The 14,706-nt window shown below is 35.3% G+C and overlaps 1 protein-coding gene across 19 annotated transcripts in view; it reads left to right on the top strand.

The window, feature by feature from the left end:
- phldb1b (pleckstrin homology-like domain, family B, member 1b) overlaps positions 1–14,706 on the top strand; it is a 118,699-nt gene that overhangs the window by 15,617 nt on the left and 88,376 nt on the right. For 18 of the 19 annotated variants that reach the window (XM_079823920.1, XM_079823919.1, XM_079823918.1 and 15 more), the window contains exons 2-4: positions 5,489–5,584; positions 10,734–10,857; positions 13,717–13,887. In XM_079823920.1, the coding sequence (XP_079680046.1) occupies positions 5,528–5,584; positions 10,734–10,857; positions 13,717–13,887 (352 nt within the window). In that variant the 5' untranslated portion in view covers positions 5,489–5,527. Of the gene's footprint in view, positions 1–5,488; positions 5,585–10,733; positions 10,858–13,716; positions 13,888–14,440 lie in introns of those variants that run through there. The other variant, XM_079823912.1, reaches the window with a different exon arrangement.

Genomic DNA, 14,706 nt, shown 5'->3' with positions numbered 1-14,706 from the left:
CACATAAGTAATTAGACATGAAATATTGACTTGACTTGAAATATTTGACTGGGTATTTAAACTCAAAGCTTCCGTGAAGAAAGCTGTTGCTAGCAAGCTGCAAGTTCAAACTAGACAGACATTTAAGGGATACGGTACAGTCATACCACTTATTACACAGCATTTCGGCACAAATGATTATAGGGATAAGAGATATTGATTTTTAAAGAGTTTTAAAATCTTACCTGTTTGTTATCTTATCCATTAGTGTACAGAACAATCGTTGCAAAATGGCAGCAGCTGCGTTTGTATTAAACAAGAGAGAGTGTCCACGATACAGGATGACATAATTAAATAATTGTACACAATATATAGATTTGAGTTTTAATATTTTATTAGCTCACCAAACGCAAAACTTCCACTATGAAAAAACATTCTTAGCAAGCACAGCGCTGACTTCAGTTACCCGGATAAGCATGTGTTATCAGTTTTTACTGGTTGTTATCGGGGAATAACATACCGTTGGTTGGCGCGATTGACCAGTCAGAATCAAATATTCCCACAGAGCTGTGTTTAATATAATATAATATAATAATATAATTAGTGTTGTCAATCGATTAAAAAAACGAATTAATCAAAAAAAAAATTCTGTAGTTAATCACGATTAAAAACATCAACTAAATAGTTTTTTTTATTTTTTATAATGTAATAAATTCACAGTTACTCTCCAAATTAATGTAGAAACAACTTAGAGACATTATATTGTAAATATTTGTTGTAATGGCATCTTTTTATGAATGACGGACAGAATCACTGCACTGTAAAAAAAATTCAGGTCTCCAATTGAAAATTTTCTTGTGACCGATCACATCTAAATTTTTCAGTTGACCAAATTGAATTTCTGTGAATTGATGCAATTTAATTCACAGAAATTCAATTTGGCCAACTAAAAAATTTAGATGTGATCAGTCACTAGAAAATGTTCAATTGGAGACCTGATTTTTTTTAACAGTGTGATACTAATATACTGCTACTGATGTCTCTATGAATTTTTTTTAATTTTTTACATTATTGATAGACATTCAACATTACAGTATAATTGAAAGTTATTAATTTCAACATTTATTAGGCTTTAAAAAAATAACTTTTAATTTAAGTGAACAATCTTTAAATAAACTACATAATAAATCCAATTTTCCTGTGGCCTTCATATATAATCAATATACAGAAATTGAATAAAGTTATCAAACACTTTGTAGTCTTAACTGCATAAATTATAAATGAAATATGAATTAATCTTTATTAAAGTTTTTTCTGTTACCGTTGTTCTTTGATTAACTTCAATGACAGACATCACAGTGACTGGTTTATTAGGCTGCTGTCACTTTAAGATCTGCCGCTGCCGAACATGACATGGATCTGACTTGCATCTAATTTTCTCATAACTCATTAAGACGTTATTTAAGACTGCTCTTATGAGAATGCTCAATAAAACAGACATTTTGGCATAATCCTGTGTGTTCATTGTTTGTTTCAGGCTGGTGCACGTCTTTCTGTGCGTCTTGTGTGTGTCACAGACAGGACATTCACAGACAGTTCTCATTTGTCGTGTCATGCTTGAATGTTTTGAAAAGCATTTGCATGAATAAGAGCGTGGTCATATAATGTAACTTTAGCCCAAGGATGACAGAAAAAACGGATACTGCTTTAATTGCGTTAAACTGAAAAAATCACTTAATATAGTCAAACTTTTATTTATTAAAATCACTAGACAAATTAAAAGAAACAACATGATTTTTCTATGTATAACATACACATATATCAATTAGCCTAGTTAAAGTGTGGATCCTAACATATTTGTTTCTTTGCTTAGTTAAATGTGAGCAACATCTTTTTTTTCATTGCGCTCTTCAGGCAGTGTGCAGCATCCACAGAGAGGGCTTTCCCATTTAGAGAGACAATACCAGCCTTTATGCTTCTATTGGGAAAATGAGCTGTCCTTCACATTATAGTTGTGTCTAATAATATGTGAGCGTGTGCAATCTGGAATAGAATCAAACTCTGTATAAAGACACTAGTAGCAGGGAAATGTGACTCATTGCCTTTTTGTATTGTGCAGATTGGCTTTGATGAGCTAAGAGGCATGTGGCAATAACAGAGTTTTGGAGTACGATCAAACCCAATCTCAATCTGTCAGATCTTCTGTCTGTCTGCCTCATAGTCTTTGTATATTGATGACCTACATATACTTCAATTATTACTCTCTTGAGTTTGCTTAACTTGTTAGACTTCCTCTCTTGTTCACCTTTCTCTGTAATCCGCCGTCTTTCTTTTCTCTTTTATGAAGCTCCATCCTTTTATTGACCAACACAGTAACATCTGTTATCAGGGCTGTAGCCAAAAGGCAGGAATGTGGGATTTAGCTCAAAGCTGCATGTGTAGGCAGGCCCGTGCTGTTTTGGATAAGAGCAGGTATCCTCTAAATGAAGATGTAGAGAGGGACTAGAGAGCCCAGTTACATTTTCTGAGGACTTTGATGCTGTAAAAGCTCGATTTAATGCGCAAAAATGGAGGCGTTGTGCTTGTTGGACGCCTGGCAGAAGGTAAATTTGTATAATTGAGTTTGTATTTCACCTTTTAAACAGCATACTACTTATCTTATTTTTGAATTCTTGAGGGATACATTCTCGGTTGTTAAATATTGAAAACCTCATCAAAATTGAATGGGCTTGTAATTCCAGTTTTTGAATTATACAAGAGACTTTTTGTTCAGGTCCAGTGGTTTCAAGTATTAAACGGTTAGATTTGTGTGACATTTGATTCAGCGCCAAGCTATTTAAATTCTCCGACCTTCAAAAAAAAGTGTTTTTGTGTCTCATAACAAAGGTGCTATCATCGAATCTCACAGAGTAATTACAGTAATTGCCTCAGATTATGCAGTTATGGGTTTTGGATTTCACTGAATTCATTTCACCACAAGCCTGTTTCTAGATTCGAGGCTGCAAAAGCTACAATGCGTGTGACTAGCCAACAGGTAAATGTATAAATTTAGCCGTTGGAGTGATACGTTCTGCTCTGGTTGAAGTCAAAGACAGCACAGTGAGTAAGAGCACTGGAATGCCAGGGCAGGAAGGTCTGTGTGCGTGTATGTGTCAGGTCTCAGAGGAAAAGGCAGCTTACGGCCGGTCAGAGTCAGTGTGCGTTGGCCCGACAGGGTAAATCAGCGTTATCTGTTTGCAAATGCCATTTGTGTGAGTGCAGACTCTATTCATCAGGGCAGTGAGTCAGCTGAGGATGCAGACGGGGAATGCCAGAGGCTGCATGTCTCCCACTCGCACTATTGTTTGTGTACTGTAGATACTTGACTGGCTCAGTTGTCATCTACTACAGACAAGACACCAGTTAAAGAGAATATATATGTGAAAGTATGTATGGTGGCTCCAAAAAGGGAATGTTCACCTACAAAATTAAGATTCTGTCATCATTAACTCAACCTCAAGTCAGCCCAAACTCGTATTCTCTTCTTTCATGTTACACAAACAAAGTATAAAGCAGCAGTCTGGGGTTTTTTTGGTTAAAAAATATCTAAAATCTTTTTTTAGCAAGTACATAACTAGCCATTGTTCAACGATAAGATAACGATTGAGTGGTAGGGTACTGGTGGATTTCAGCTGGGAATTCGAGCATGGCACCATTTACGACACATCTGTATACATAAAGAAGAAGTCCGGCTAGTAGTAGTATCGCATGTGAGGATGCTGCAGGTGGCGGATCATTTATAGTCTTTTCTCACAGCAGCTGCAATAATTAAACGTATCATTTTGATGGCGGATTGTGATCCAGAAAGTTCCAAGCGACAAACATCAGTAACAACTGGAGAGTCACCCGTAGTCAAAAGCAAACGATTAGACTCTATAGAAATTGACAACTACAGGTAACGCGAATACACACTAAATACACATAGTCATGCACAGTGTTGGAGGTAACTCATTACAAGTAACTTGAGTTACGTAATAATATTACTTTTTCCAAGTAACTAGTAAAGTAACATTACTTTTCAAATTTACAACAAAATATCTGAGTTACTTTTTTAAAAAAGTAACGCAAGTTACTTTTTCACATTAATTTGACTGACAGCTCTCCTGCCCCCATGTTGAGAAAAATAAGTGCAGAGGCGTTGTGTGTAAACATGATGGTTATTGTAGTTCCAGACTAAATGTGAGCATTTATTTAACTTGCACAATAAAGATTCTGTACTCCTCAAAATGAATAAAATCAGTACTATGCAAACTTCCAATAATTAAATGTTAAATAAAACAACTATTTTTATGCATAATCTACCTTTATATTTAATTTACCAATGTCTTGCTGCTGACCTTTGATGATGAAATTTACTTAATTTTTTGTTTTTATTGGTAAAACTTTTTTCTCCTGCATCCTATTCTACCATTATCCAGAATGGAAGTACAGCAGAGCAGAGCTGCGCCCTCTACTGTTCATGCGTGAATTTGCATTCTTACCAATTTTATTATTTCAATTTTGGTATGAAGAGGTCTTTACCGTTGCACAAAAATATAACTTTTTTGTTATAAAAAACAAAACAAAAACAAGCCCAGCCCAGGTGAGAAAAAGTAACGCAAAAGTAACGTAACGCATTACTTTTCTTAAAAAGTAACTAAGCAACTCAATTAGTTACTTTTTAAGGGAGTAACGCAATATTGTAATGCATTACTTTTCAAAGTAACTTTCCCCAACACTGGTCATGCAATGCTTTTGTTGTTAGCATTAAAGGAACACGCCACTATTTTTGAAAATAGGCTCATTTGACCAACTCCCCTAGAGTTAAACAGTTGAGTTTTACCATTTTCAAATCCATTCAGCCGATCTCTGGGTCTGGCGGTAGCACTTTTAGCATAGCTTAGCATAAAAGTGCTACCGCCAGACCCGGAGATGGGCTGAATGGATTTGAAAATGGTAAAACTCAACTGTTTAACTCTAGGGGAGTTGGTCAAATGAGCCTATTTTCAAAAATAGTGGCATGTTCCTTTAACAATTTGAGAATAAAGTTTAAAAATAATACTAATTTGCATGGTTTGATGTGATATGAGCTAAGCGATCGTTAGATGTAATCACCATTGGTAGCGCAATTTATTGTAATACCTTTTTTCTCAGTTGGTCTGAACAATAGTGGCAGAAATGTTTGTTCAGATGACATTTTCTGATGAAAATTCTTTTGGTATTACTTCCAAGACGTAGAATCTGTTATTTTGAAGTACAGTATCCAAACCGCCTCAAGCCGATGCACAACCAACGTGAAGATGATGATTCCGCAAATAACTGCAATTGCCGGTTTCAAACAGAGATGGCGACAAAGAGGCAAAACTTACGGACTGCAGCTTTAAAGCAGAATGTCCTAGTTGCTGTAAGAATAAGAAGAGATATACTGGTGGGGGTTGTAAACTGATTAAGATTTGTAAGGTCGCTTCAACACTCTTTTTGTCTCTTGCAGGATTCTCATGTCCCCGAGCGAGTAAGTGACACGCTGGTCATGGATAGTTTGAACCAAAATCTTAGCAGTGGACATCAGTCTCATCAGCTGCTCCAGGTGAGGTCCAACTTTACTTACTATGTGTGACAACTAATACATTCATCCTCTTATTTGATAAGTAATTTATTATTATTATTAGGTATGCACGTTATTATCATTAGGTTATTATTAAGTTGTTATTATTATTAGGGATGCACGATATATGGGCCACCATCAATAAATGTTCATTTTTAATGTTAATGAAAATTAGGCCGATATATTAAAGCCGATAAATAATGGATAATTTCCTTCAGATGTTCTGCACTGTTAGATTTAAATCACTTCAAAAAAGGAAAATACAGTTAAGTCTGTCATATAGACTATACATTTTTTTCTTAACTAGGCTTCTCAAAAACTGTATAAAAAATTGGATTTAGATTTATCATCCAATATATCGGTTATTTAGCCTGATGTCATCATCAAATGCCTCTGCACTCAATTGGATAGACCTACAACCAATCAGAGCAACGGAGCGACGCATAGTTGTCAACAGAACTCAACTGCACGCACGCTGGAAGAAGTAGAAGAAGAAGATGAGTGTAAACGATCTTTGCCGGTGTTGTAAAAAGAATTTAAGGAGACATGGAGTACTTACCAACACGATCATCCTTTCTGAGAGAAATAGTGAAGGTGAATGGATATACGAACAAGTTCTCCATTTAAGATTAGAACGAATTCAACCCAAGCGCTCTTTGGGGACGTGCATGATTACGTTACTGTTTATCATTTGTCCATCATCGTATAAAGCCCGCCCTGACAATTTGATTGGTCCGAACAGCTCTTGTTCGAGAATAGTTGCTCCACAACGGATCCAGTCCAGAGCGAATTTCCCAACCTCAAATGTTGTGGGCGGGGCTAAGTTCGGCTGGCATCCAGGCTATCGGTTATTGGCTTTCAAATATAAAGAATTATCGGTGGAATCAGCCAAAATTTTAATATCGGTGCTTCCCTAATTATTTGTATAACTATTATTAATATGTATAGTTTGTTTTTTAAGAAAATAAAAGGCCTACGTTTATTATGCAAGAAATTGAGCAAAAGTGATAGTAAGGACATTTATAATGTTACAAAAGATTTATATCTAAAATAAATGCTGTTCATCAAAGAATCCTGAAAAAAATTATTTGAGTGTATGTGGTCGGTGTTGATCAGTGTTAGGAAGGATACTTTGGAAATGTAATACAGATTACAAGTTACCCTATTTAAAATGTATCTGATTACATTTGATTACTTTTTGATGAGTTTTCTAAATTTCTAACAAATGTTTTCAACTGTTAATCATTCTCAAACATTTAAACCAGCCAGGGTTAACCTTACAGTAGTGCTCAACACTGATTACTGTCAGACTTTCAAATCCTGCATCACTTGAATTAAGTTTATAATTCAATAAATAATTTATTTTAGAGCACAGCCACCACAAAATCAGACTTTAGCAACTTTGTTTTACTCAGAGATCATTCTGAGTTTAAATGCAGATTTCTGGATGAAATGATTGTTACATTTCCAGCACAGGAACACATTTTTATCACTCGCCATGGTGGCGACTCTCAGACCGGTTGTAGCCTAAAGCTTTCAGCGGCAATGTGTATTGATGTAATTGGCAGACGCCGCAAATTCAAACAAGAGAACCAATCAAAAGCATCAGAATGGCATTGCTTTACTAAACGGCCTTTAAATAGCAGGAGGCATTGTGCACATCAAAAACGGGCAATGAAACAAAAGATGTAACCCCCTTTGTAATTGTTAACATTTTTGTATGTTAACTGTAATTGAATTACATTTTTTCTCAGTAACTGTAATGGATTACCATGCGACTGACTAATTAATCCTCATAAATCAGTGTATAATGGGTGATGAGCATGTGCATTGAAAAAGCAAATGCATGACTTGTAAGTCATTATAAAGAATTATATATGTAAATGTAACTATAACTGTTCTTATAATGCAGGTCAAAATGAGTCTGAATAAATATATTTATAGAATAGTATTTTATAAGTATAAATGGGGCTATAATTTATTATAAGCATGGGCTTCATAGAAAGCGTTACCTATTTTTTTCTATTTTTTTTTCTATTTTTTTGTAAATAAGCAAAACTTCAGCTCAAAGAGGTATAAAGCTACTTTTTTGTCACAATTAATGTTTTTATTTTACAGTTTAAATGACAAGAAGGTAAATCCAGTTCTAATGGCGCCACCTTTGTTCAGCACAGCTTTTGTCTGGCAGAAAGGATTGAGTGTTCATGATACGAGGTGACAGGCAAAGTGTGAAACAGCCCCTTGGGAGCATCATTGCCTTCATCACCTTCTGCTTCAACATGGCTGCCACGTATTACTCCTTGTAGATAATCCATGGCAGATGTGTTGATGGGTCTTACTTATGAAGCACAATGATCATCTCTCACTCACATCCTGTAAACTCTGCCTTAACCGATTACACTAATTACCTCCTGCTAATCTTGTTTAAGCAGTCGGGTTTATCCTAGAGTCAAGCGTATATACCGCAGCCCTGAGGTGATATGTGGATGTTTGGGAAGGTGGGCGCACAGCAATTATCTGGAAGGCTGCTGTACGGTTAAAAATAATATGGCTATTTTGCATAAATCTGTGCAAAATGAAATCCAGTGCATATTTACATATCATCCCAATTGTGCCTTGTACAGAATTTACTATCAAAGCAAGCTGATGGATTCTGCTAATTTTCAGTTGAAAAATGAAGTCATTGCACGATAGCAGAATTACAGGGTACAGTCTTCCATTCCCAGTCATTACCGGTTCGCACTGTTGCCATGACAACCTCTCCCCCTTGCTGAGCCTTTAAGTTTCCACGGAGGTCTACTCTCAAGATGTAACTGAAGGCTCTTCTCTCACTGTAGGGTTGAAGAGAACAGTAAGATGAGCACTTAACCGCCTGCCTAGAGCGTAGCTGAATCACTACTTCAGAACTTCTTATTGTTGTGAAATATCAAATTGTCACTAACTGTACTGTAGTAATGTATTTCTAGCAGCAGTGTAAAACAATGGCTTTTCCCCTTTCAGATCAGACACAAACATTAAAAGCAGCAATTTTGACTCCATTGTTGATAACAACATTTAAAGGCCTCATGACTTTTCTTGCTGTGATTTACTAGGATAAGGATTTTAAAATATATATATATTTTCATTATTTCTACCCAATACAATATTTTAGTGTTTAGCTTCATTAGAAAAAAAACTGTTTTTCACACAAATGCAAATAGTTTTATCATGCACTATACATGACTTGTCTAAAAAATCTGTCATATAATATCACATATCATATCATATATCTACACATATCAAAAACCTATTTCATGATATGTCACCTTTAAAAAAATCCATCCGTGCCTCAGTAAATAAATTTCTCTCGAAAGCAGTATGAATATAATATAATTAATATAATATAATATAATACACTGTAAAAACGGCTGCTGTGGTTTCCAGAACTTTACAGTAAAAAATACGGCAGTAACGTTTTTGGTTTTATGGGACAGCACCATATAATCTAAAGGTTTATAATGTAATCATTATGGTTATAAACCATTTATTTTACAGTTCAACGCCATATAATTGAAAGGTTTATATTGTAATTATTACGTGTACACTATAAAATATTTACGGTAAAAAAACGTATTTCATTAACTGAAATAATGTTAAATTCCCAACCTATTGAAATACTAATATCTGTTATGTACCTTTACTGACAACCACCAATCACAGTGGTGATGAGAGTCACATGATGAATCAAAGCTCATCACAAGCAGCTTTTAGGAGGACAATACTAATATATAGAAGGTGCACAGTGTCATTCATACATTAAACACCATCATGGTAACACACAACATTTTAAAAATGCAATAAACATAAAACCCTTATGTTCATAACTGATAAGAAAAAACTAAGAAATTAAAATACATCAAATGTGAAGTGTCACACAGGGAATTCTGGGAATGTCAATTTACGTTTTTTCACTGTAAATTACACAATGACTTTTTCACTTTCAAAAAACAGCATTTTACTGTAAAATTAAATGAAATGTAAGGTTAGATCTATTACAGTTATTCACCGTATATAGTATGTAAACTTTCTGTTAACCAATTAACTGTTTTTCACCGTAGCATTTTTACAGTCTTTTGCCATTAAAATCACGATATTTTTTTACAGTGTATGATATATTATATGTGAGATATAATATATATATATATATATATATATATATATATATATATATATATATATATATATATATATATATATATATATAAATAAATAAAGCACTGGTTTAAAGGCAAAGTTAATTAAAAAAAATGCTTCTGTCATGATTGACTCATTTCATTCCAAACCTAATTTACTTTCTTCTCTGTATCATAAAAGCAGATGTTTTGAAGATTGTCCATGCTGCTCTCTTCCATACAATGAAAGTGGATGGGGACCAGAGAAAATAATGTTTCAAAAAGACTCCAAAAAGTATCGCAAAAGTGGTCCATACAATTTGAGTTCTCTGAACCCTATATGGTAGTGTCAGGAACTGACTAAAATTTAAGTTGTTATTCACTGAAAATCATGCCATTAAAAATCTTTAGCTCAAAAGCAGTGGTCACACTTCACTTTCATTGTATGTAAAAGAGCAGCTTGGGCATTCTGCTAAATAACTCCTTTTGTGTTGCATGCAAGAAAAAATGCTGCATCTGAATATGCTTGCTTGTTTATACACTATACGAAAAAAAAAGTATGCGAAAAAAGTAGTAAATCAGAATACATAGTGTTCAAAAAACAGCAGGTGAAAAGTTCCTAGATGACCTACTACTTCCGCTGAAATTGTGCATCTGATGGATATTTTTACTATCCCATGAGGTCACAGGAGAGGAATTGTGAATGGTGGGGAAGCAACTCAAATGCCATTGGTCACTGCCAATACCAATGCCAATTCAATAGGTAAATAGCTAGAGTGCAGTAAACGGACACCGAATCCTTGCGCATTGAAGTTACAAATGGCTGCACCCGCTCTTACATTAAAAATAAGCTGTTCTTCATCTAATGGAGCACCTACTCTGGCAGAAAGCTATTTTGGATGCAGCCAAAGTCGTATGGATTTAGAAACACGAGGATGAGAAAACCATGACATTTTTTATTATACAATGCTTTTTTTTAGAGCACTCCACTGGATTTGATCGAGACTGGGAAAACACTGAGGGTCCAAGCAGAGCGCCCCCATTTGGTCAGTCTAGGAAGTGGCCGTCTCAGTACAGCCATCACCTTCTTACCCCTGTCCGAAGGTAAGGTTATTATTATATAGTTATATTTATATGCTCACACTTTAGTATAGGATCCAATTATCACTATTAACAATGACTTTTTCCCCAAATAACTCCTGATTACTGCTTATTAATAGTTAGTAAGGTGGTTTTAAAAGTTCCTGGGACAAATTGTTCTGGTTAATTTTGGTGGAAATGGGGCTTTAGAGTACAAATACGTACCTTAAGGTACTACTAGGAAACTTTTTGTGGTAAAAAAAAAGGTACAAAGATGTCCTTTTAAGGGTACTGCCCCAGTGACAAGCTGTTGTACCCCTAAAGGTACAATTTGGACACCCCTTTTCTTTGCGTGTAGACATGCTAATAAGCAGTTACTGAGAATTGGACCCTAAACTAAAGTGTCACCATTTGTTAATGCTATTGTTATTTTATCATAGGATACAGTACTTCAGTGGACGGACTTTTTCAAAATGTTTTCAATCTTTTCTCCAAAAAAAGGGGGGGGGGGGTGGGGGGTTGAGAGTTCTCAAAATACGATCCACTAATGCAATTGTGTGGGAAGAAATACTAACCTTTAGTAGAATACACAGATGGTCAAATCCCTTGCACCACCTCTGTGTTGTGATTGAAAAGCTAATAACCCAACCCGGAGCCTTAAGCAGCATGGGGTCTTTAAAAACACCCTCTCTTAATTAGAGAAACCCTCTCCTTCGCTCCCCTCCCACCATCATCTCCACCTACTTACTTTCTCTGATACTGACAGGCCATTCATACCAGTGTCTCCTTTATCAGTGTCCATCTGCCTGAATTCCTCAGAGACGCATGGAGTATCATGAAGGCAATGAAAAGGGCACAGGAGAGCTTATTTAATTTATATTAGTCACTGTGCACTGTATTTGTATTATAAACTGATACATAGCTTGTGTGATTCTGAGGTCCTCTCAGGTCACAGGCTTTTATCTCGTGCCTGATAACAGACAAGGGTGGACGGGGGCAGGAATGTGGTTCTTCTCACTGACAAAGAACAGGCCAACATCAGAGATTTAGCTTCAGCTTCATTTAACATTATATAGGCATCTCACTCTGCTGGAAGATGATAAATGACACATACTGTTTATGTTTGAAATAATCTATAATTAACATCGATGAGCGATTCTTCAACTATTTGCACTTTTGCTCCCGTCTCTTAACATTTTTCTCACTCTTTAGTTTAATGAAGTTATCCACTTACAACGTCCAGCAGTGTATACATTTATTATAATTTTGTATATAATTCACATGCGTTTTTTATTTATATCAAGCTCTTCGCTGACAGTTTTATCTCCTTAGTAATAGTCCACAAAATTAAAGTTATAATTTTAAAAATCTCTATTAAGATTGTTATAATAGACAAGATGCCATAGTCAATATTTCTGTAAAATGACACAATTTTGATGCAATGGTTTGATTATTATTACATTTGAAAGACTGTGACTTTTGTGTAGAGCATTTTCATTGAATATCTGATGCTTATGCTGATTATAATGCTTTTATTCAGCAAGGATACATTAAATTGATCAAAAGTGACCGTAAAGACATTTATAATGTTCCAAAAGATTTCAGTAAAACTTTCTATGAAGCCAATTATAGCCCAATTTATACTTATTTATAAGTATTACAGTATAAAAACTCATTGAGACCTATACTGCATTATAAGAACAGTTATAGTTATATTTATATTATTTTCATGCATTTGCTTTTTCAATACACATGCTATATTCCAATTATTAATTAGTCAGTCGTTTGGTTCCATGAATGTATTCATAAAGATGCAGCCTGCATTGCTATAATGTTATTATATTATAGTTACAATGACTTTTTATTAATTCATATTTCTGTCAAATAACTGAATATATTGTTATTAATAGCAGTGTTGAGTTCTTATAAATCCTTATTTTGAGGGATAATACAGATACTAACCTCAATAAATGCATCATTGATGGCTTTAATTTAAACATAGGATGTAATTTTCCTAAAGCAAATGTTAAGAAATCATAAAGATGTGCTAATTATACATGTTAAGTTGTTTATTTGTAAATGTAACTAATGAACAATAATTCCTGTGATAATGAAAATTTTAAATGTTACATATTAGTAAAACACTGCAAAAAATAAGCAAAAATAAATACCATGCATATGGCTGAGGAGATATAGATTTTAACAAACCAAAATGATAATTCATGGAACCATAAAACTGACTAATTGATACTTATAAATCAGTGTATAATGGATTATGAGCATGTGCATTGAAAAATCAAATGCATGACTTAGTAAGTATTTATAAAAAATAATATAACTGTTCTTATACTGCAGTATGTCTTAATGAGTCTTTGTAAATATATTTATAGAATAGTAATGCTCATAAATAAGTATAAATGAGGCTATAATTCATTATAAGCATGGACTTTATAGAAAGTGTTACCAACTTTTCTATTTCAAATAAAAGCTGTACTTTGGAATTTTTTGTATTTATTAAAGAATCCTGGGGAAAGAAATTAGAATGACTTCCACAAAATGATAAGAAATGTTTCTTGAGCAGAAAATCAGCATATTAGAATGATTTCTAATCGATCATGTGACACTGAAGACTGGAGGAATGATACTGAAAATCCAGTTTTGTCAAATTATATTTTAAAATTATTAAAGAACAGAAAAGTTCGACTTTGCAGACCACTAACTTTTTGAACATTAGTGTGCATAAAAGTAAAATAGACTGGGTTTTTCATTGGCTGCTTTCCAAACTTCGCCTGAGTAGTACTTTCAACCTGAAATCCTCACTACATGTTGTCTGAGAGCAAATAATCTTTGAAATCAACATCCTGTGGGGGTTGTTTGTTTTAGGCAAGACCACTCTGGGTCACGGAGCCATGGACATCAGCATCCAGGGCCCAGGGATCGCAGCTCAGCACTGCTTCATCGAGAACAGGGCTGGCGTCATCACACTGCACCCCTGCGGAAACCAGTGTAGCATGGACGGACTACCGGTCACCAAGCCTGTGCGCCTGTCTCAAGGTAGCTTTTGCTCATTTACAAGAGTTCAATCCTTCAGGTCTTCGTTCAAACCAAAATGGCCAAGATTTGCAGTCGTTACTTCAGCCACGGCAAAATTCAAGCGTGGTTCTGAAGTGTAAAATCTATGAAAGGGAATCAGTGCAAGCAAACCGAAAGAAAGTATGCTCCTCCTCTGAGTCTTTTGTCTGAGGGAACAATTTGACTAAACAGGTTGGGGGGAGGGGTGTGTTTGGGGTAATCTTCATTGTGCGAGCTTCACTATTGTTCAATACGTTTGCCCTGAAATATTTAGTTTAATGATCATAATAAAAGTCTCATTTAATGCCGCCCATGTTTTATTATCTTCTATGTGTAAAGTCATAAAAGAGCAGGGACCTGTGGAAAGAATGTTAAATGCAGTAACTGAAACAGAACCCCCCTCTTGTCCCCCCCCCTGACATGCAGAGATTGGAGGCTCTGACTCAGGGGTGAGCAATTACACCTCCTCCTTCCCATCCCTAATCTGAGAGGGAAATTAGTAGCACCAGTGACGGAGACAGCTGTTCAACTTTACCACCCATCAGTGCGAGAGCGTGCAGGGGTTCACTGACTTCAAAAGTGCTCTGGATACAATACAGCACCTCTGGGTTGCCATTCGGTGGAGACAGGATTATATTTCTGTGACTGGAGATATATGGTTTAGCCTCCTCACTACGACTGCGTTTGACGATAAAGAAATCTGATAAAGCATGGGGAGTAATTGATGAATACTCCATGAACAAAGGATTAACAGCGACCGGTCTCTGCATGCTGCAGCTGTAGTATAACACCATGTGCTTT

Source organism: Gobio gobio (genome assembly GCF_949357685.1).
Source record: "Gobio gobio genome assembly, chromosome: 8".
In the NCBI taxonomy this organism is placed as follows: Eukaryota; Metazoa; Chordata; class Actinopteri; order Cypriniformes; family Gobionidae; genus Gobio; species Gobio gobio.
The sequence above is the reverse complement of the archived record's forward strand: the minus strand, read 5'-3'. Positions and strand labels throughout refer to the sequence as shown.